This window comes from Diprion similis, chromosome 6 (assembly GCF_021155765.1).
Source record: "Diprion similis isolate iyDipSimi1 chromosome 6, iyDipSimi1.1, whole genome shotgun sequence".
In the NCBI taxonomy this organism is placed as follows: Eukaryota; Metazoa; Arthropoda; class Insecta; order Hymenoptera; family Diprionidae; genus Diprion; species Diprion similis.
Genome location: NC_060110.1, coordinates 3,372,666 through 3,395,557, shown reverse-complemented (window position 1 = coordinate 3,395,557; position 22,892 = coordinate 3,372,666). Strand labels below are relative to the sequence as shown.

General features: G+C 39.1%; 2 protein-coding genes across 2 annotated transcripts in view; one reads left to right on the top strand and one right to left on the bottom strand.

Moving 5' to 3' along the window:
* Positions 1-855: 855 nt before the first annotated feature.
* LOC124406968 (activated RNA polymerase II transcriptional coactivator p15) lies at positions 856-2,728 on the bottom strand. The gene is made up of 4 exons (XM_046882715.1): positions 2,617-2,728; positions 1,480-1,581; positions 1,112-1,337; positions 856-984 (listed from the first exon to the last, which is right to left on the bottom strand). The coding sequence occupies exons 1-4, from the start codon at positions 2,701-2,703 to the stop codon at positions 902-904; spliced, it is 498 nt and encodes a 165-aa protein (XP_046738671.1). The 5' UTR covers positions 2,704-2,728; the 3' UTR covers positions 856-901.
* Positions 2,729-4,976: 2,248 nt separating this feature from the next.
* Positions 4,977-22,892, top strand: part of LOC124406967 (DNA-directed RNA polymerase III subunit RPC8) — a 34,228-nt gene continuing 16,312 nt past the window's right edge. Inside the window, exons 1-3 of the mRNA XM_046882714.1 lie at positions 4,977-5,140; positions 5,386-5,569; positions 6,132-6,272. Of these exons, the coding sequence (XP_046738670.1) occupies positions 5,030-5,140; positions 5,386-5,569; positions 6,132-6,272 (436 nt within the window). The 5' untranslated portion in view covers positions 4,977-5,029. The remainder of the gene's footprint in view (positions 5,141-5,385; positions 5,570-6,131; positions 6,273-22,892) is intronic.

The window sequence follows — 22,892 nt, the reverse complement described above, 5'->3', positions numbered from 1 at the left end:
AATGACATTATTTTTATTCAAAAACTTTCGCTCAGAATTTAACTTGTTAAACTACATAAACGGCATTACCGAAAAACTTCCTACATATTTCCAAGACTAGAAAAAGCGATAATGTTAAGTATTTCTACTAGTATATAAAAAACCCTAACTTGGGTGTAAATTTGCACCCCCAACTCATAGATAATGCTAAATTCACAAAGAAAAAAACTGAAGGATTTTTCCGTGAGGATTAACTTACCACTTTTGTCACTGGAGAGACTGTTCATTGTCATCAATTATATAGATTAATGACTTCGTTGGGCAAAGTTAGAAAATAATTAAATACCCTGCCATATCAAGTGTTCATCTTGATCATGAAATCATTCTCGGAAAACATAAAATCGGTGTTATTAGCTACATAATTTGTTTTTATTCAGAAGATAGAGCTGTTTGAATATCCTTTTTAGCTGTTTCTCTTTCTTCTTTTTTTGTATAGAAGGTAAATATGGTACTTATTCTAAGCTTTGGATTATGATAGACAAGTTCAGTAATATTTATTACTTGAGTAATAAACGTATCCAAACCAGTATAAAGCCTTTGACTGTTCGAAATAATGTCCGATTTTTCGGACAACTAAACGGACATTTAAACTATACAGTGTGGTCTTAACTTTGCATTCGAAATTGATTATCCAATAAGTTCAGTAATTGTATGTTCTCTATGTTAAATGATATGTGTCTTTTGAATACTAATAGACGAGACTTATATGAATGGATTAGTGACCTTAATGTGATAATCAAGTATCTACAATATCAACACATATTTATTTAATAATCGAGTTTAACTTACAATATGAGGTAATACAAATTTTTTTTCCCAGAAGTAAAACATATGTTATTAATATTAGATATCACTGGTTATTTCAACACCCAGATTTAACAGCTTCATCAACGTCTGCAACTACATCCACAAATTTTCGCCACTGGGTCGTGTTCAAACTGATTCCTGTAAAATAAAAGTCCAGAGTAGAGTAATTAATACGTACCATAATAACAACCCAAAAAATATAGATCTACACATGTCATTAAAAAATGAACTTTCAAAATAAGCAAATAACTTATAGCAATTTTACCTTTTTTACCGGGCCTCAATTCTCCTTCTTTATCGTAATACATTTCTCGTATATCAATCAATATCTTTCCTTTGAATTCTCTAACCGTAACTTGCCGGTTATTTCCTAAATCCCATACATTGTCTTCTTCCTTTTTGTTTTCTTTCTTTGGCTTTTTGCTCTGGGTTGCCTCCGCATCTGAAGTTTTTCTTTTTGAGTTGTTCGATACTTTTTTCTCTGATTTTGGCTACAAGGTAACAAAATTACATTTCAAATTAAGATATTTTTGTACTATTTTCGTACCCAAATTTAGATAATTATCGAATATTTTTACCTAATTGTTGAGGTCTGAAATCGAATAGAAATGTGAAAAATGAAATTTTATATACCTCCGAGTCGCTGCTGTCATCACTTGACTCCACAAACTTTTTTGACTTCGGCATTATCGGAGTACTGAAGGATAGATCTGTGTATACTTGGACAAGTATTAACTGTAACAATAAAAATATACTCTTCAGTTGATTAATTCGATGTGAGCATGGAAGAACGTGACATCTCAAATTGTAAAAGAAAAATATAAAATCTCTAACAAGGACTAATTTTCTACTGATGCGGTACTAGAATTTTGGGTGCATGAATTATACATACACAGCATTTTTTCCAACAGACTTATTAGATTCAATAATTGTGTGAATCATTTTCTCATTCATTTAGCCTTCATAATGGGGAACCAGAAACTTTCACATAAAATCCAGGATGGACGCTCAATTTTGATTTGAAAAATTCCTGATTTTTCCCTGATTCCCTGATCCAATTTTAAGTTTTTCCCTTTTTCAAATCGAAATTGAATGGCCATTCTGGATTTTATGTGAAAGTTTCTGATTGCTTACTATGAACGCTAAATAAATGAGAAAATGATTGACTCAATTATTGAATCTATTGGAAACAAATGCTTTGTATAATTCATGCAACCAAAATGCCAGTGCCGTCTCAATAAAAAATTTGTCCTCGGTTGAGATGTCACGTGTGTCCTTCACAATTTGAGATTTCACGTTCTTCCACACTGCCATCAAATTGATGAGAAAGTCTTGCAATTACCGGTTAAAAAAGAATTTTATTAGTCATGGCCCTGAACCAACAATAGTATGACAATTTAAAAAACAGTGAAATATTTTTTTTCAGATTACTAGGCAAAGAAAAGTTGTAGGTTGTAAATAGTTATACATGTGCTTTCGCTAGAACTGGAATAATACTCCTTGTTAAACGCTGTTAATTTCAGAAAACGCTAAGTGGCCATACATTTTTTATTCAGTGCATATAAAGATATATATATAATTGATTCTGGATAAAATTCGGAAGATACGTGGGGTGGTTAGTAAATTTTTCAAAAGGTAAAGACCGGTTAGGGAAAAGTCTGATATTACATATGAGTAGTCAAAAATATATCTGCATTTTGAAGATCATATAAACGGCGATATGTATCAACTGATTATTTTATTTATCGATAATTTGTTAGGTATACGTACCGAGTTGAAAATGCGGCAATTCCTGGAGTTAAGCAGGTGTACAAACATTCCAGTGTTCTGCACATGGAGGGTACTTCCACGGAGCATATTATTCCTCCATGGTACTTCTGCAGATTGCCCCAACAAGTAGACCATTAACTATGGATTGCTAAATATAGTAACTTTTTGAATCTGTTCAGTTCCCCAAGACACGAAGCAAAAAACGGAGCTCCATATACTTAGCCCCTCGTGAACAACCGAATGAGTTGATTCTATTTTTAATCGTTTGTAAGAGTTTTTCAAGTGATTTCCCGTCGTTTGTAATACAATTGTTCAGTTGTTATTAATAAAACAAATTCGTCTAGGGAGTTCGAGTAACATCAGCCCCTGCCAACACCTGCAATTCGTGATCGAATTGAGTTCTGCTTGCGTGGAATCGTTTGTAGTATTAATAATGTATGAATACGATAACTATCAAGTCTTCAAGATGAACAGAACTTATACCAGCTTTAAAAGGTAGAACTCAAAAGAACATATCCCTAGCTCTTTCACCTATTCCAACATCTACAAACCTTGCTACAAACTATCCAATTCATAAATGTTTCAACTCTGTTAAAATAGTTACAATATGAACACCTAAGAATATCTACAGTATGGCAATCTAAATATTAATGTTAATATTAAACAAATAATAATTATATCCCGTAAAAAACACTATTTTATTCCAAGTTAATATTGATAGTATTTACATTAATAACATGTGCGTATACCTATACATAAAAATTTCAAAATTAAACAAATATATAACTGATATTGTATTTCCAATATATCGACCTTGACAATGAATAGGTAGATAACCTCGAGGGTGCATACAGCACTTATACGTTCGCGACATGTGATACCGTCGTGAAACACCGGTCACCTCGAGCACACGTACTGCGATCGCCATATTAGGAAATAGCTGATGAAGCACCCGACACCAAAGCTCACACGGATAGGAAGTTAATGCGCACATCTCGACATTTACCTACCACACCAACATGGTGTTATACCAAATATAAAAAGCTCGCAATATAGTAAAAGAGCAAAGATCACGGGTGAACATGTACCGAGGGTGTCGTGCCTTAGCTTTAATTCTTAGAATAAGGGCGAACGCGCGCTGATGTTGAGAGTAAATTAAAGAAGGGGATTGTTTTGGGCAGCTACTGATTCCCACAAAAACAGCAACCGAGCAACAGATTGTCTTCTTGGTTTTTGCGTCTAGATTTGTTATCTTGTTTTCGATACAATCTTGCGGTAAAATCCTTTTACCTTTTGCATTTAAACCCCTTCTACGAAGTTACTACAGCGAGCTTCCCTGCTCCATTTTATTCTATTAACTTAAAATCTAACGCTAGAACACTGTTGTTCGTGACTTAAAATCTGAACTATATAATAAATCCAAGTTAATCAAAATATCAAAATGTATTCAAATCAGTTATTCCATTAAATCCTCTCTCCAATCTACGCAGCACTCATCAGATCGACTCATCCACCACAAAGGTGAGCCAATTTAAATATTATCGAATAATTACTCCTTTCCGGGTTCTATCTGATTAGGGCAATCAAACAAACATTGTATGTACAGTGTAATTCAATACTTTAGATGCATTCCAAAATTACCTAGTAGCACTAAAAATTCCATAAGACAGAGGCAGAGCTACTCGCGAACTTGATGTAGCAAAAGAGATAAAAGGTTGTTGTCAGCACTGGAAGTTAATATCGGAATGTAGCCTTTATCGGTATTGGTAACCCAAAGTACTGATGTGCGTCCAACTGTACCTTCGAGATCAATTCCAGTCTTAATATCTGGAAATCTTCATGAAGTGCCTTACTGACGTCACAGTTGTTTCCCTTTTACATCAATTTTCTGATACAACTTCATTCTGCTCGATTTCATTGGCCGGGTCTAACAGAATAGGCCAATGAAATCACAGTATCGTGTGATATCAGAAAATTGACGTAAAAGGATCATTATGGGTGCGTTCCGAAACTAGCTGGCAGCGCAAAAAATTCCCTAGGGCAGAGACAGAACTAGTCACAAAGTCAGCAGCGTAAAAGAGATAAAAGATTATTAACAGCTCTGGGAACTAATTTCGGAATGCACTCTATATCTCTATGTAAAGGATAGCGACCGTTACGAAAATGCAAGTACGATTTGTAGAGAGCCAGCCTTTGGGATTTGTCTGCCCCAAAAATTGAATGGTAACTTACCGACATCAACGATCATAGTAGATTAGTACGCGATCTGTAGTCCCCGTGTGGCTAACTCTCATACCAACATTAATGCTCTTCTCTTTTCCTTCTGAACGTTCTGAACTAGCAGTAATGAGGAGTTTGGTGCGTTGGTGGTCAAGAATAGGTTATATGAGTTGAACACTAGTTCGGCGCCAAGATGTTTGTACTTGCCGAATTTGAAGACAATGTTCGAATTCGTCCGTGGATGTTCAAGCGAAAATTAAACGATGCTATTGCTGACGAGCTGAACAGAAAACTAGCTAATAAGGTAGGTGAATGTTTAGAAAATTACAATTCTAATCGATCTTCCATTGGAGTTAAATTCGTAAAGTAGGTGAACAAATTCCCGATATTTTCTAGGCTTTATATTCTCCTCTTACCACGATCATTTTACTGAATTATTTTACACTGAATAGTGAACAGACTATTAGGTTAATAAAACTGAAAGAACCAAACTGACTGTAGATTCCACAGCCTAATAACTGCAAAATAATATGGTATCGTCAATTTCAGGTATATCACAACGTGGGGCTGTGTATTGCCTTACACGATATGACTCATATTGAAGATTCTTACATTTTTCCTGGAGATGGTTCTTCTCACACAAAAGTAACCTTTCGCTTTATCGTGTTCAGACCATTCGTTGAAGAGATTCTTGTTGGAAAGATTCGGAGCTGCAGTGCTGATGGTGTACATGGTAAATATTTTCATTTATCTTAGCGTAGGAAATGTCCCGAAATTCCTTAGTTTCCAATAATTGCATATTTTGGCTTATAGTGTGATAGTTTTGTGAAAATATAAGTGACTAAATCTTGACAAAAATGAACTGAGTATAGTATACGATGTTAGTCATAATTGAAGACAAAGCCTCGTACTTGGAAATTAAGATGTCAATTAAGTAAAATCATTTAAATGAAATGAACAAAGTCATTAGTACATTTGTAATTACAATAGCTGTGCTGAGGTTGCTTAGAATGAAATTTATCTGTAGAATTAGAAAATGTAAAGAGTCCTTTTATAAGTCCCAGAAGTATTTTAAACCGTATCTCTAGACAGAAACAGTATTCCTTTTGATACTTGTTCTTGAACGTTTCGATGATTTTTAGAGGCTATATCAATGAAAAATCAGTCACTCTGAAGCTACATTGAAATCAATAGTTCTAGTTGTAAAATATCACAGAAAACTGCACCAGTTTTTTTCACTTGTTTCGAAATGAATTTTATTAATATATTGTTAAATAAATATTTTTATCATCTAGTCACTTTGGGATTTTTTGAAGACATAATTATCCCCCCTCATAAGCTACAACATCCTTCAAGATTTGACCAAACTGAGCAAGCATGGGTTTGGGAATACGATACCGGAGATGGAGAGAAGCATGACCTATTTATGGATGCTGGTAAGGTTTATGTCAATCTATATAACATCTAGTATAGTCTAAATAGTATTGAAACTTGCACAGCAAAATTTTATGAATCAGTTTCACCTTTTTGATATCGATCTTCCTCTCTAACCCTAGGTCTGAAGAAAAAAAATATGTTCCAACAAAACTGGAATATTGGTAGTGTTGTAAAGTACCTAAAAAGAGTACCATGTACTTGAACCTGGGTACATTTTAGGAGTACATATACCTATTTATAGGTACAATTTAACGCTCTTGATTTGCGTAACAATTTCCCAGTAGAGCGTGCGTTCAGGGTTGGAGGATGAATATAAACTCCACCAGGAAATAAACTATATGATGACATTTTCGACTGCTTTTTCTTGAATATGATAAATTTCAGAATTGACAACTCGCATGAGAGCTATAAGTGCGGTACTTTAGTAGTGTGTATAACCTCTTCATATCACTCTTACACACAAAGAGAATAAAAGAGCAGATTCGACTCGAAACTGCAGGAAAAGAGGGACACGTAAAGTTTTTTAGTACGATACACTTCGTAAAATACAGAATTTACATTAAAAGCACCAAACACCACTATGTGTGGATTTCAATTTGTTATTTTTTATCACAAACCGTCATGTGTCCCTTATTTCGTGCGGTTTTAAGTAAAACCTATTATTGTATTCTCACCCTGCTCTCAACATGAATGAAGTATCTGAGTACCTATGTATGAATACGTTTTGAGTTTCTGGACCTGAATCTGGCTAGGAACTAGTTTTAAAGTACCTTTTACAACACTGAATATGGATGTTGTGGAATCAGTAGTATCAAAAAAAAATTGCAACTAAAAACACTACTAGATAGAAACTGAAGGAGCTGAAAACAAGGAATGTTTCGATTGATGGGTGTCAAACATTCCGGCATCCGTTTCATTCAAATGCATTAAACGCTTATATCTGAAACTGAGAACCACCCCTTTGAGGCCCCTCTTTAGGTGTCATTTTCAACCCTTTGATCGTTTGTGTTCCCGTAGAAAAAATAAATGTTACTTGTTTTTCGAAGCACTGACACATACATTAACTACATCAGAATCGACGAAGTTGACCTGACTAGGGTTCCGTGTTGAGTGAATGGTACAAGTCACTTCTAAGAAACAGAACATTGCCTCAAAGAAGTAAAATGAAACAAAAGCCCACCCTTTCGTATTTTTTTCTGTAAAGATACGGTGGATAGTTGAAAATTGTGAGGTATTGCTTCGACGCGCTATGTCAACGTGATTTTGTAAAAGAAATCGATTGCAGGCAATCTGGAGTGGCTGTGAGCAACGGTTCAAAAGTTACAGTCAAAAAACTGCAGATTTTCATCGTCATTTCTGTGCTGTTGGTCCTACGCTTTTTTGAATGTGTTTTTTGAGTTCCTTGGGTTCCACTTAGCCAAGAAACGGTCATACAAATCGATTCGAAGACCAGAAATTTTCGGCTCCAAAAATCGCAAAAAAAAGTAAGGCTAACCCCTTTGGATTTTTGGCGAAAATTTCGACGACTTCGAAAAGTGCTGCAATGAATTCTTTAGGGCACTATTCCGACGTAATTTTGCAAGAGGAATCGATTGAGCGCAGTCCCAATACGCTGCGAGCAACGGATCAAAAGTTACAGCCGAAAAACTGCAGATTTTCATCGTCATTTCTGTGCTGTTGGTCCTACGCTTTTTCTAATGTGTTTTTTGAGTTCCTTGGGTTCCAATTAGCCAAGAAACGTTCATACAAATCAAATCGAAGACCAGAAATTTTTGGCTCCAAAAATCGCAAAAAAAGTAAGGCTAACCCCTTTGGATTTTTGGCGAAAATTTCGACTACTTCGAAAAGTGCTGCAATTAATTCTTTAGGGCGCTATTCCGACGTAATTTTGCGAAAGGAATCGATTGAGCGCAGTCCCAAGACGCTGCGAGCAACGGATCAAAAGTTACAGCCAAAAAACTGCAGATTTTCATCGTCATTTCTGTGCTGTTGGTCCTACGCTTTTTCTAATGTGTTTTTTGAGTTCCTTGGGTTCCAATTAGCCAAGAAACGGTCATACAAATCAAATCAAAGACCAGAAATTTTTGGCTCCAAAAATCGCAAAAAAAGTAAGGCTAACCCCTTTGGATTTTCGGCGAAAATTTCGACGACTTCGAAAAAAGCTGCAATTAGTTCTTTAGGGCGCTATTCCGACGTAATTTTGTGAGAGGAATCGATTGTGCGCAGTCCCAATACGCTGCGAGCAACGGATCAAAAGTTACAGCCAAAAAACTGCAGATTTTCATCGTCATTTCTCTGCTGTTGGTCCTACGCTTCTTTTAATGTGTTTTTTGAGTTCCTTGGGTTCCAATTAGCCAAGAAACGGTCATACAAATCGATTCGAAGACCAGAAATTTTCGGCTCTAAAAATCGCAAAAAAAGTAAGGCTAACCCCTTTGGATTTTCGGCGAAAATTTCGACGACTTCGAAAAAAGCTGCAATTAGTTCTTTAGGGCGCTATTCCGACGTAATTTTGTGAGAGGAATCGATTGTGCGCAGTCCCAATACGCTGCGAGCAACGGATCAAAAGTTACAGCCAAAAAACTGCAGATTTTCATCGTCATTTCTCTGCTGTTGGTCCTACGCTTTTTTTAATGTGTTTTTTGTGTTCCTTGGGTTCCAATTAGCCAGGAAACGGTCATACAAATCGATTCGAAGACCAGAAATTTTCGGCTCCAAAAATCGCAAAAAAAAGTAAGGCTAACCCCTTTGGATTTTTGGCGAAAATTTCGACGACTTCGAAAAGTGCTGCAATTAATTCTTTAGGGCACTATTCCGACGTAATTTTGTGAGAGGAATCGATTGTGCGCAGTCCCAATACGCTGCGAGCAACGGATCAAAAGTTACAGCCAAAAAACTGCAGATTTTCATCGTCATTTCTCTGCTGTTGGTCCTACGCTTTTTTTAATGTGTTTTTTGAGTTCCTCGGGTTCCAATTAGCCAAGAAACAGTCATACAAATCGATTTGAAGACCAGAAATTTTCGGCTCCAAAAATCGCAAAAAAAGTAAGGCTAACCCCTTTGGATTTTTGGCGAAAATTTCGACGACTCCGAAAAGTGCTGCAATTAATTCTTTAGGGCGCTATTCCGACGTAATTTTGCGAGAGGAATCGAATGAGCGCAGCCCCAATACGCTGCGAGCAACGGATCAAAAGTTACAGCCAAAAAACTGCAGATTTTCATCGTCATTTCTCTGCTGTTGGTCCTACGCTTTTTTTAATGTGTTTTTTGTGTTCCTTGGGTTCCAATTAGCCAGGAAACGGTCATACAAATCGATTCGAAGACCAGAAATTTTCGGCTCCAAAAATCGCAAAAAAAAGTAAGGCTAACCCCTTTGGATTTTTGGCGAAAATTTCGACGACTTCGAAAAGTGCTGCAATTAATTCTTTAGGGCACTATTTCGACGTAATTTTGCGAAAGGAATCGAATGATCGCAGCTCCAATACGCTGCGAGCAACGGATCAGAAGTTACAGCAAAAAAACTGCAGATTTTTATCGTCATTTCTCTGCTGTTGATCCTACGCTTTTTTTAATGTGTTTTTTGAGTTCCTTGGGTTCCAATTAGCCAAGAAACGGTCATACAAATCGATTCAAAGACCAGAAATTTTCGGCTCCAAAAATCGCAAAAAAAGTAAGGCTAACCCCTTTGGATTTTTGGCGAAAATTTCGACGACTTCGAAAAGTGCTGCAATTAATTCTTTAGGGCACTATTCCGACGTGATTTTGTGAGAGGAATCGATTGTGCGCAGTCCCAATACGCTGCGAGCGACGGATCAAAAGTTACAGCCAAAAAACTGCAGATTTTCGACGTCATTTCTCTGCTGTTGGTCCTACGCTTTTTTTAATGTGTTTTTTGAGTTCCTTGGGTTCCAATTAGCCAAGAAACGGTCATACAAATCGATTCGAAGACCAGAAATTTTCGGCCCCGAAAATCGCAAAAAAAGTAAGGCTAACCCCTTTGGATTTTTGGCGAAAATTTCGACGACTTCGAAAAGTGCTGCAATTAATTCTTTAGGGCACTATTCCGACGTAATTTTGTGAGAGGAATCGATTGTGCGCAGTCCCAATACGCTGCGAGCAACGGATCAAAAGTTACAGCCAAAAAACTGCAGATTTTCATCGTCATTTCTCTGCTGTTGGTCCTACGCTTTTTTTAATGTGTTTTTTGAGTTCCTTGGGTTCCAATTAGCCAAGAAACGGTCATACAAATCGATTCGAAGACCAGAAATTTTCGGCTTCAAAAATCGCAAAAAAAGTAAGGCTAACCCCTTTGGATTTTTGGCGAAAATTTCGACGACTCCGAAAAGTGCTGCAATTAATTCTTTAGGGCGCTATTCCGACGTAATTTTGCGAGAGGAATCGAATGAGCGCAGCCCCAATACGCTGCGAGCAACGGATCAAAAGTTACAGCCAAAAAACTGCAGATTTTCATCGTCATTTCTCTGCTGTTGGTCCTACGCTTTTTTTAATGTGTTTTTTGAGTTCCTTGGGTTCCAATTAGCCAAGAAACGGTCATACAAATCGATTCGAAGACCAGAAATTTTCGGCTCCAAAAATCGCAAAAAAAGTAAGGCTAACCCCTTTGGATTTTTGGCGAAAATTTCGACGACTTCGCAAAGTGCTGCAATTAATTCTTTAGGGCACTATTCTGACGTAATTTTGCGAGAGGAATCGAATGAGCGCAGCCCCAATACGCTGCGAGCAACGGATCAAAAGTTACAGCCAAAAAACTGCAGATTTTCATCGTCATTTCTCTGCTGTTGGTCCTACGCTTTTTTTAATGTGTTTTTTGAGTTCCTCGGGTTCCAATTAGCCAAGAAACGGTCATACAAATCGATTCGAAGACCAGAAATTTTCGGCCCCAAAAATCGCAAAAAAAGTAAGGCTAACCCCTTTGGATTTTTGGCGAAAATTTCGACGACTTCGCAAAGTGCTGCAATTAATTCTTTAGGGCACTATTCCGACGTAATTTTGCGAGAGGAATCGAATGAGCGCAGCCCCAATACGCTGCGAGCAACGGATCAAAAGTTACAGCCAAAAAACTGGAGATTTTTATCGTCATTTCTCTGCTGTTGGTCCTACGCTTGTTTTAATGTGTTTTTTGAGTTCCTCGGGTTCCAATTAGCCAAGAAACGGTCATACAAATCGATTCGAAGACCAGAAATTTTCGGCCCCAAAAATCGCCAAAAAAGTAAGGCTAACCCCTTTGGATTTTTGGCGAAAATTTCGACGACTTCGAAAAGTGCTGCAATTAATTCTTTAGGGCACTATTCCGACGTGATTTTGTGAGAGGAATCGATTGTGCGCAGTCCCAATACGCTGCGAGCAACGGATCAAAAGTTACAGCCAAAAAACTGCAGATTTTCATCGTCATTTCTCTGCTGTTGGTCCTACGCTTTTTTTAATGTGTTTTTTGTGTTCCTTGGGTTCCAATTAGCCAAGAAACGGTCATACAAATCGATTCGAAGACCAGAAATTTTCGGCTTCAAAAATCGCAAAAAAAGTAAGGCTAACCCCTTTGGATTTTTGGCGAAAATTTCGACGACTTCGAAAAGTGCTGCAATTAATTCTTTAGGGCACTATTTCGACGTAATTTTGCGAGAGGAATCGAATGAGCGCAGCCCCAATACGCTGCGAGCAACGGATCAAAAGTTACAGCAAAAAAACTGCAGATTTTTATCGTCATTTCTCTGCTGTTGGTCCTACGCTTTTTTTAATGTGTTTTTTGAGTTCCTCGGGTTCCAATTAGCCAAGAAACGGTCATACAAATCGATTCGAAGACCAGAAATTTTCGGCCCCAAAAATCGCAAAAAAAGTAAGGCTAACCCCTTTGGATTTTTGGCGAAAATTTCGACGACTTCGCAAAGTGCTGCAATTAATTCTTTAGGGCACTATTCCGACGTAATTTTGCGAGAGGAATCGAATGAGCGCAGCCCCAATACGCTGCGAGCAACGGATCAAAAGTTACAGCCAAAAAACTGCAGATTTTTATCGTCATTTCTCTGCTGTTGGTCCTACGCTTGTTTTAATGTGTTTTTTGAGTTCCTCGGGTTCCAATTAGCCAAGAAACGGTCATACAAATCGATTCGAAGACCAGAAATTTTCGGCCCTAAAAATCGCCAAAAAAGTAAGGCTAACCCCTTTGGATTTTTGGCGAAAATTTCGACGACTTCGAAAAGTGCTGCAATTAATTCTTTAGGGCACTATTCCGACGTGATTTTGTGAGAGGAATCGATTGTGCGCAGTCCCAATACGCTGCGAGCAACGGATCAAAAGTTACAGCCAAAAAACTGCAGATTTTCATCGTCATTTCTCTGCTGTTGGTCCTACGCTTTTTTTAATGTGTTTTTTGTGTTCCTTGGGTTCCAATTAGCCAAGAAACGGTCATACAAATCGATTCGAAGACCAGAAATTTTCGGCTTCAAAAATCGCAAAAAAAGTAAGGCTAACCCCTTTGGATTTTTGGCGAAAATTTCGACGACTTCGAAAAGTGCTGCAATTAATTCTTTAGGGCACTATTTCGACGTAATTTTGCGAGAGGAATCGAATGAGCGCAGCCCCAATACGCTGCGAGCAACGGATCAAAAGTTACAGCAAAAAAACTGCAGATTTTTATCGTCATTTCTCTGCTGTTGGTCCTACGCTTTTTTTAATGTGTTTTTTGAGTTCCTTGGGTTCCAATTAGCCAAGAAACGGTCATACAAATCGATTCAAAGACCAGAAATTTTCGGCTCCAAAAATCGCAAAAAAAAGTAAGGCTAACCCCTTTGGATTTTTGGCGAAAATTTCGACGACTTCGAAAAGTGCTGCAATCAATTCTTTAGGGCACTATTCCGACGTGATTTTGTGAGAGGAATCGATTGTGCGCAGTCCCAATACGCTGCGAGCGACGGATCAAAAGTTACAGCCAAAAAACTGCAGATTTTCATCGTCATTTCTCTGCTGTTGGTCCTACGCTTTTTTTAATGTGTTTTTTGAGTTCCTCGGGTTCCAATTAGCCAAGAAACGGTCATACAAATCGATTCGAAGACCAGAAATTTTCGGCTCCAAAAATCGCAAAAAAAGTAAGGCTAACCCCTTTGGATTTTTGGCGAAAATTTCGACGACTCCGAAAAGTGCTGCAATTAATTCTTTAGGGCGCTATTCCGACGTAATTTTGCGAGAGGAATCGAATGAGCGCAGCCCCAATACGCTGCGAGCAACGGATCAAAAGTTACAGCCAAAAAACTGCAGATTTTCATCGTCATTTCTCTGCTGTTGGTCCTACGCTTTTTTTAATGTGTTTTTTGAGTTCCTTGGGTTCCAATTAGCCAAGAAACGGTCATACAAATCGATTCGAAGACCAGAAATTTTCGGCTCCAAAAATCGCAAAAAAAGTAAGGCTAACCCCTTTGGATTTTTGGCGAAAATTTCGACGACTTCGAAAAGTGCTGCAATTAATTCTTTAGGGCACTATTCCGACGTAATTTCGCGAGAGGAATCGAATGAGCGCATTCCCAATACGCTGCGAGCAACGGATCAAAAGTTACAGCCAAAAAACTGCAGATTTTCGACGTCATTTCTCTGCTGTTGGTCCTACGCTTTTTTTAATGTGTTTTTTGAGTTCCTTGGGTTCCAATTAGCCAAGAAACGGTCATACAAATCGATTCGAAGACCAGAAATTTTCGGCCCCAAAAATCGCAAAAAAAGTAAGGCTAACCCCTTTGGATTTTTGGCGAAAATTTCGACGACTTCGAAAAGTGCTGCAATTAATTCTTTAGGGCACTATTCCGACGTAATTTTGTGAGAGGAATCGATTGTGCGCAGTCCCAATACGCTGCGAGCAACGGATCAAAAGTTACAGCCAAAAAACTGCAGATTTTCATCGTCATTTCTCTGCTGTTGGTCCTACGCTTTTTTTAATGTGTTTTTTGAGTTTCTTGGGTTCCAATTAGCCAAGAAACGGTCATACAAATCGATTCGAAGACCAGAAATTTTCGGCTTCAAAAATCGCAAAAAAAGTAAGGCTAACCCCTTTGGATTTTTGGCGAAAATTTCGACGACTCCGAAAAGTGCTGCAATTAATTCTTTAGGGCGCTATTCCGACGTAATTTTGCGAGAGGAATCGAATGAGCGCAGCCCCAATACGCTGCGAGCAACGGATCAAAAGTTACAGCCAAAAAACTGCAGATTTTCATCGTCATTTCTCTGCTGTTGGTCCTACGCTTTTTTTAATGTGTTTTTTGAGTTCCTTGGGTTCCGATTAGCCAAGAAACGGTCATACAAATCGATTCGAAGACCAGAAATTTTCGGCTCCAAAAATCGCAAAAAAAGTAAGGCTAACCCCTTTGGATTTTTGGCGAAAATTTCGACGACTTCGCAAAGTGCTGCAATTAATTCTTTAGGGCACTATTCCGACGTAATTTTGCGAGAGGAATCGAATGAGCGCAGCCCCAATACGCTGCGAGCAACGGATCAAAAGTTACAGCCAAAAAACTGCAGATTTTCATCGTCATTTCTCTGCTGTTGGTCCTACGCTTTTTTTAATGTGTTTTTTGAGTTCCTCGGGTTCCACTTAGCCAAGAAACGGTCATACAAATCGATTCGAAGACCAGAAATTTTCGGCCCCAAAAATCGCAAAAAAAGTAAGGCTAACCCCTTTGGATTTTTGGCGAAAATTTCGACGACTTCGAAAAGTGCTGCAATTAATTCTTTAGGGCACTATTCCGACGTAATTTTGTGAGAGGAATCGATTGTGCGCAGTCCCAATACGCTGCGAGCAACGGATCAAAAGTTACAGCCAAAAAACTGCAGATTTTCATCGTCATTTCTCTGCTGTTGGTCCTACGCTTTTTTTAATGTGTTTTTTGAGTTCCTTGGGTTCCAATTAGCCAAGAAACGGTCATACAAATCGATTCGAAGACCAGAAATTTTCGGCCCCAAAAATCGCAAAAAAAGTAAGGCTAACCCCTTTGGATTTTTGGCGAAAATTTCAACGACTTCGAAAAGTGCTGCAATTAATTCTTTAGGGCACTATTCCGACGTAATTTTGTGAGAGGAATCGATTGTGCGCAGTCCCAATACGCTGCGAGCAACGGATCAAAAGTTACAGCCAAAAAACTGCAGATTTTCATCGTCATTTCTCTGCTGTTGGTCCTACGCTTTTTTTAATGTGTTTTTTGAGTTCCTTGGGTTCCAATTAGCCAAGAAACGGTCATACAAATCGATTCGAAGACCAGAAATTTTCGGCCCCAAAAATCGCAAAAAAAGTAAGGCTAACCCCTTTGGATTTTTGGCGAAAATTTCGACGACTTCGAAAAGTGCTGCAATTAATTCTTTAGGGCACTATTCCGACGTAATTTTGTGAGAGGAATCGATTGTGCGCAGTCCCAATACGCTGCGAGCAACGGATCAAAAGTTACAGCCAAAAAACTGCAGATTTTCATCGTCATTTCTCTGCTGTTGGTCCTACGCTTTTTTTAATGTGTTTTTTGAGTTCCTTGGGTTCCAATTAGCCAAGAAACGGTCATACAAATCGATTCGAAGACCAGAAATTTTCGGCTCCAAAAATCGCAAAAAAAGTAAGGCTAACCCCTTTGGATTTTTGGCGAAAATTTCGACGACTTCGAAAAGTGCTGCAATTAATTCTTCAGGGCACTATTCCGACGTAATTTTGCGAGAGGAATCGAATGAGCGCAGCCCCAATACGCTGCGAGCAACGGATCAAAAGTTACAGCCAAAAAACTGCAGATTTTCATCGTCATTTCTCTGCTGTTGGTCCTACCCTTTTTTTAATGTGTTTTTTGAGTTCCTTGGGTTCCAATTAGCCAAGAAACGGTCATACAAATCGATTCGAAGACCAGAAATTTTCGGCCCCAAAAATCGCAAAAAAAGTAAGGCTAACCCCTTTGGATTTTTGGCGAAAATTTCGACGACTTCAAAAAGTGCTGCAATTAATTCCTTAGGGCACTATTTCGACGTAATTTTGCGAGAGGAATCGAATGAGCGCAGCCCCAATACGCTGCGAGCAACGGATCAAAAGTTACAGCAAAAAAACTGCAGATTTTTATCGTCATTTCTCTGCTGTTGGTCCTACGCTTTTTTTAATGTGTTTTTTGAGTTCCTTGGGTTCCAATTAGCCAAGAAACGGTCATACAAATCGATTCGAAGACCAGAAATTTTCGGCTTCAAAAATCGCAAAAAAAGTAAGGCTAACCCCTTTGGATTTTTGGCGAAAATTTCGACGACTTCGAAAAGTGCTGCAATTAATTCTTTAGGGCACTATTCCGACGTAATTTTGTGAGAGGAATCGATTGTGCGCAGTCCCAATACGCTGCGAGCGACGGATCAAAAGTTACAGCCAAAAAACTGCAGATTTTCATCGTCATTTCTCTGCTGTTGGTCCTACGCTTTTTTTAATGTGTTTTTTGAGTTCCTTGGGTTCCAATTAGCCAAGAAACGGTCATACAAATCGATTCGAAGACCAGAAATTTTAGGCTCCAAAAATCGCAAAAAAGTGAGGCTAACCCCTTTGGATTTTTGGCGAAAATTTCGACGACTTCGAAAAGTGCTGCAATTAATTCTTTAGGGCGCTATTCCGACGTAATTTTGCGAGAGGAATCGAATGAGCGCAGCCCCAATACGCTGCGAGCAACGGATCAAAAGTTACAGCCAAAAAACTGCAGATTTTCATCGTCATTTCTCTGCTGTTGGTCCTACGCTTTTTTTGATGTGTTTTTTGAGTTCCTTGGGTTCCAATTAGCCAAGAAACGGTCATACAAATCGATTCGAAGACCAGAAATTTTCGGCTCCAAAAATCGCAAAAAAAGTAAGGCTAACCCCTTTGGATTTTTGGCGAAAATTTCGACGACTTCGAAAAGTGCTGCAATTAATTCTTCAGGGCACAATTCCGACGTAATTTTGCGAGAGGAATCGAATGAGCGCAGCCCCAATACGCTGCGAGCAACGGATCAAAAGTTACAGCCAAAAAACTGCAGATTTTCATCGTCATTTCTCTGCTGTTGGTCCTACGCTTTTTTTAATGTGTTTTTTGAGTTCCTTGGGTTCCAATTAGCCACGAAACGGTCATACAAATCGATTCGAAGACCAGAAATTTTCGGCCCCAAAAATCGCAAAAAAAGTAAGGCTAACCCCTTTGGATTTTTGGCGAAAATTTCGACGACTTCGAAAAGTGCTGCAATTAATTCCTTAGGGCACTATTTCGACGTAATTTTGCGAGAGGAATCGAATGAGCGCAGCCCCAATACGCTGCGAGCAACGGATCAAAAGTTACAGCCAAAAAACTGCAGATTTTCATCGTCATTTCTCTGCTGTTGGTCCTACGCTTTTTTTAATGTGTTTTTTGAGTTCCTTGGGTTCCAATTAGCCAAGAAACGGTCATACAAATCGATTCGAAGACCAGAAATTTTCGGCTCCAAAAATCGCAAAAAAAGTAAGGCTAACCCCTTTGGATTTTTGGCGAAAATTTCGACGACTTCGCAAAGTGCTGCAATTAATTCTTTAGGGCACTATTCCGACGTAATTTTGCGAGAGGAATCGATTGTGCGCAGCCCCAATACGCTGCGAGCGACGGATCAAAAGTTACAGCCAAAAAACTGCAGATTTTCATCGTCATTTCTCTGCTGTTGGTCCTACGCTTTTTTTAATGTGTTTTTTGAGTTCCTTGGGTTCCAATTAGCCAAGAAACGGTCATACAAATCGATTCGAAGACCAGAAATTTTCGGCTCCAAAAATCGCAAAAAAAGTAAGGCTAACCCCTTTGGATTTTTGGCGAAAATTTCGACGACTCCGAAAAGTGCTGCAATTAATTCTTTAGGGCGTTATTCCGACGTAATTTTGCGAGAGGAATCGAATGAGCGCAGCCCCAATACGCTGCGAGCAACGGATCAAAAGTTACAGCCAAAAAACTGCAGATTTTTATCGTCATTTCTCTGCTGTTGGTCCTACGCTTTTTTTAATGTGTTTTTTGAGTTCCTTGGGTTCCAATTAGCCAAGAAACGGTCATACAAATCGATTCGAAGACCAGAAATTTTCGGCTTCAAAAATCGCAAAAAAAGTAAGGCTAACCCCTTTGGATTTTTGGCGAAAATTTCGACGACTTCGAAAAGTGCTGCAATTAATTCTTTAGGGCACTATTCCGACGTAATTTTGTGAGAGGAATCGATTGTGCGCAGTCCCAATACGCTGCGAGCGACGGATCAAAAGTTACAGCCAAAAAACTGCAGATTTTCATCGTCATTTCTCTGCTGTTGGTCCTACGCTTTTTTTAATGTGTTTTTTGAGTTCCTTGGGTTCCAATTAGCCAAGAAACGGTCATACAAATCGATTCGAAGACCAGAAATTTTAGGCTCCAAAAATCGCAAAAAAGTGAGGCTAACCCCTTTGGATTTTTGGCGAAAATTTCGACGACTTCGAAAAGTGCTGCAATTAATTCTTTAGGGCGCTATTCCGACGTAATTTTGCGAGAGGAATCGAATGAGCGCAGCCCCAATACGCTGCGAGCAACGGATCAAAAGTTACAGCCAAAAAACTGCAGATTTTCATCGTCATTTCTCTGCTGTTGGTCCTACGCTTTTTTTGATGTGTTTTTTGAGTTCCTTGGGTTCCAATTAGCCAAGAAACGGTCATACAAATCGATTCGAAGACCAGAAATTTTCGGCTCCAAAAATCGCAAAAAAAGTAAGGCTAACCCCTTTGGATTTTTGGCGAAAATTTCGACGACTTCGAAAAGTGCTGCAATTAATTCTTCAGGGCACAATTCCGACGTAATTTTGCGAGAGGAATCGAATGAGCGCAGCCCCAATACGCTGCGAGCAACGGATCAAAAGTTACAGCCAAAAAACTGCAGATTTTCATCGTCATTTCTCTGCTGTTGGTCCTACGCTTTTTTTAATGTGTTTTTTGAGTTCCTTGGGTTCCAATTAGCCACGAAACGGTCATACAAATCGATTCGAAGACCAGAAATTTTCGGCCCCAAAAATCGCAAAAAAAGTAAGGCTAACCCCTTTGGATTTTTGGCGAAAATTTCGACGACTTCGAAAAGTGCTGCAATTAATTCCTTAGGGCACTATTTCGACGTAATTTTGCGAGAGGAATCGAATGAGCGCAGCCCCAATACGCTGCGAGCAACGGATCAAAAGTTACAGCCAAAAAACTGCAGATTTTCATCGTCATTTCTCTGCTGTTGGTCCTACGCTTTTTTTAATGTGTTTTTTGAGTTCCTTGGGTTCCAATTAGCCAAGAAACGGTCATACAAATCGATTCGAAGACCAGAAATTTTCGGCTCCAAAAATCGCAAAAAAAGTAAGGCTAACCCCTTTGGATTTTTGGCGAAAATTTCGACGACTTCGCAAAGTGCTGCAATTAATTCTTTAGGGCACTATTCCGACGTAATTTTGCGAGAGGAATCGATTGTGCGCAGCCCCAATACGCTGCGAGCGACGGATCAAAAGTTACAGCCAAAAAACTGCAGATTTTCATCGTCATTTCTCTGCTGTTGGTCCTACGCTTTTTTTAATGTGTTTTTTGAGTTCCTTGGGTTCCAATTAGCCAAGAAACGGTCATACAAATCGATTCGAAGACCAGAAATTTTCGGCTCCAAAAATCGCAAAAAAAGTAAGGCTAACCCCTTTGGATTTTTGGCGAAAATTTCGACGACTCCGAAAAGTGCTGCAATTAATTCTTTAGGGCGTTATTCCGACGTAATTTTGCGAGAGGAATCGAATGAGCGCAGCCCCAATACGCTGCGAGCAACGGATCAAAAGTTACAGCCAAAAAACTGCAGATTTTCATCGTCATTTCTCTGCTGTTGGTCCTACGCTTTTTTTAATGTGTTTTTTGAGTTCCTTGGGTTCCAATTAGCCAAGAAACGGTCATACAAATCGATTCGAAGACCAGAAATTTTCGGCTCCAAAAATCGCAAAAAAAGTAAGGCTAACCCCTTTGGATTTTTGGCGAAAATTTCGACGACTTCGAAAAGTGCTGCAATTAATTCTTTAGGGCACTATTTCGACGTAATTTTGCGAGAGGAATCGAATGAGCGCAGCCCCAATACGCTGCGAGCAACGGATCAAAAGTTACAGCAAAAAAACTGCAGATTTTTATCGTCATTTCTGTGCTGTTGGTCCTACGCTTTTTTCAATGTGTTTTTTGAGTTCCTTGGGTTCCAATTAGCCAAGAAACGGTCATACAAATCGATTCGAAGACCAGAAATTTTCGGCCCCAAAAATCGCAAAAAAAGTAAGGCTAACCCCTTTGGATTTTTGGCGAAAATTTCGACGACTTCGAAAAGTGCTGCAATTAATTCTTTAGGGCACTATTCCGACGTAATTTTGTGAGAGGAATCGATTGTGCGCAGTCCCAATACGCTGCGAGCAACGGATCAAAAGTTACAGCCAAAAAACTGCAGATTTTCATCGTCATTTCTCTGCTGTTGGTCCTACGCTTTTTTTAATGTGTTTTTTGAGTTCCTTGGGTTCCAATTAGCCAAGAAACGGTCATACAAATCGATTCGAAGACCAGAAATTTTCGGCTTCAAAAATCGCAAAAAAAGTAAGGCTAACCCCTTTGGATTTTTGGCGAAAATTTCGACGACTCCGAAAAGTGCTGCAATTATCTCTTTAGGGCGCTATTCCGACGTAATTTTGCGAGAGGAATCGAATGAGCGCAGCCCCAATACGCTGCGAGCAACGGATCAAAAGTTACAGCCAAAAAACTGCAGATTTTCATCGTCATTTCTCTGCTGTTGGTCCTACGCTTTTTTTAATGTGTTTTTTGAGTTTCTTGAGTTCCAATTAGCCAAGAAACGGTCATACAAATCGATTCGAAGACCAGAAATTTTCGGCTCCAAAAATCGCAAAAAAAGTAAGGCTAACCCCTTTGGATTTTTGGCGAAAATTTCGACGACTTCGCAAAGTGCTGCAATTAATTCTTTAGGTCACTATTCCGACGTAATTTTGCGAGAGGAATCGAATGAGCGCAGCCCCAATACGCTGCGAGCAACGGATCAAAAGTTACAGCCAAAAAACTGCAGATTTTCATCGTCATTTCTCTGCTGTTGGTCCTACGCTTTTTTTAATGTGTTTTTTGAGTTCCTCGGGTTCCAATTAGCCAAGAAACGGTCATACAAATCGATTCGAGGACCAGAAATTTTCGTCCCCAAAAATCGCAAAAAAAGTAAGGCTAACCCCTTTGGATTTTTGGCGAAAATTTCGACGACTTCGAAAAGTGCTGCAATTAATTCTTTAGGGCACTATTTCGACGTAATTTTGTGAGAGGAATCGATTGTGCGCAGTCCCAATACGCTGCGAGCAACGGATCAAAAGTTACAGCCAAAAAACTGCAGATTTTCATCGTCATTTCTCTGCTGTTGGTCCCACGCTTTTTTAATGTGTTTTTTGTGTTCCTTGGGTTCCAATTAGCCAAGTAACGGTCATACAAATCGATTCGAAGACCAGAAATTTTCGGCTCCAAAAATCGCAAAAAAAGTAAGGCTAACCCCTTTGGATTTTTGGCGAAAATTTCGACGACTTCGAAAAGTGCTGCAATTAATTCTTCAGGGCACTATTTCGACGTAATTTTGCGAGAGGAATCGAATGAGCGCAGCCCCAATACGCTGCGAGCAACGGATCAAAAGTTACAGCCAAAAAACTGCAGATTTTTATCGTCATTTCTCTGCTGTTGGTCCTACGCTTTTTTGAATGTGTTTTTTGAGTTCCTTGGGTTCCAATTAGCCAAGAAACGGTCATACAAATCGATTCGAAGACCAGAAATTTTCGGCCCCAAAAATCGCAAAAAAAGTAAGGCTAACCCCTTTGGATTTTTGGCGAAAATTTCGACGACTTCGAAAAGTGCTGCAATTAATTCTTTAGGGCACTATTCCGACGTAATTTTGTGAGAGGAATCGATTGTGCGCAGTCCCAATACGCTGCGAGCAACGGATCAAAAGTTACAGCCAAAAAACTGCAGATTTTCATCGTCATTTCTCTGCTGTTGGTCCTACGCTTTTTTTAATGTGTTTTTTGAGTTCCTTGGGTTCCAATTAGCCAAGAAACGGTCATACAAATCGATTCGAAGACCAGAAATTTTCGGCCCCAAAAATCGCAAAAAAAGTAAGGCTAACCCCTTTGGATTTTTGGCGAAAATTTCGACGACTTCGAAAAGTGCTGCAATTAATTCCTTAGGGCACTATTTCGACGTAATTTTGCGAGAGGAATCGTATGAGCGCAGCCCCAATACGCTGCGAGCAACGGATCAAAAGTTACAGCAAAAAAACTGCAGATTTTTATCGTCATTTCTCTGCTGTTGGTCCTACGCTTTTTTTAATGTGTTTTTTGAGTTCCTTGGGTTCCAATTAGCCAAGAAACGGTCATACAAATCGATTCAAAGACCAGAAATTTTCGGCTCCAAAAATCGCAAAAAAAGTAAGGCTAACCCCTTTGGATTTTTGACGAAAATTTCGACGACTTCGAAAAGTGCTGCAATTAATTCTTTAGGGCACTATTCCGACGTGATTTTGTGAGAGGAATCGATTGTGCGCAGTCCCAATACGCTGCGAGCGACGGATCAAAAGTGACAGCTAA

Excerpts from the sequence above, each read along its gene's own strand:
- LOC124406968 (XM_046882715.1), bottom strand. The coding sequence starts at position 2,703 with ATGCTCCGTGGAAGTACCCTCCATGTGCAGAACACTGGAATGTTTGTA. Across the intron at positions 1,582-2,616 it reads ATTGCCGCATTTTCAACTCG|TTAATACTTGTCCAAGTATA; the intron begins GTACGTATACCT and ends TTATTGTTACAG. Across the intron at positions 985-1,111 it reads ATTGAGGCCCGGTAAAAAAG|GAATCAGTTTGAACACGACC; the intron begins GTAAAATTGCTA and ends TTTATTTTACAG.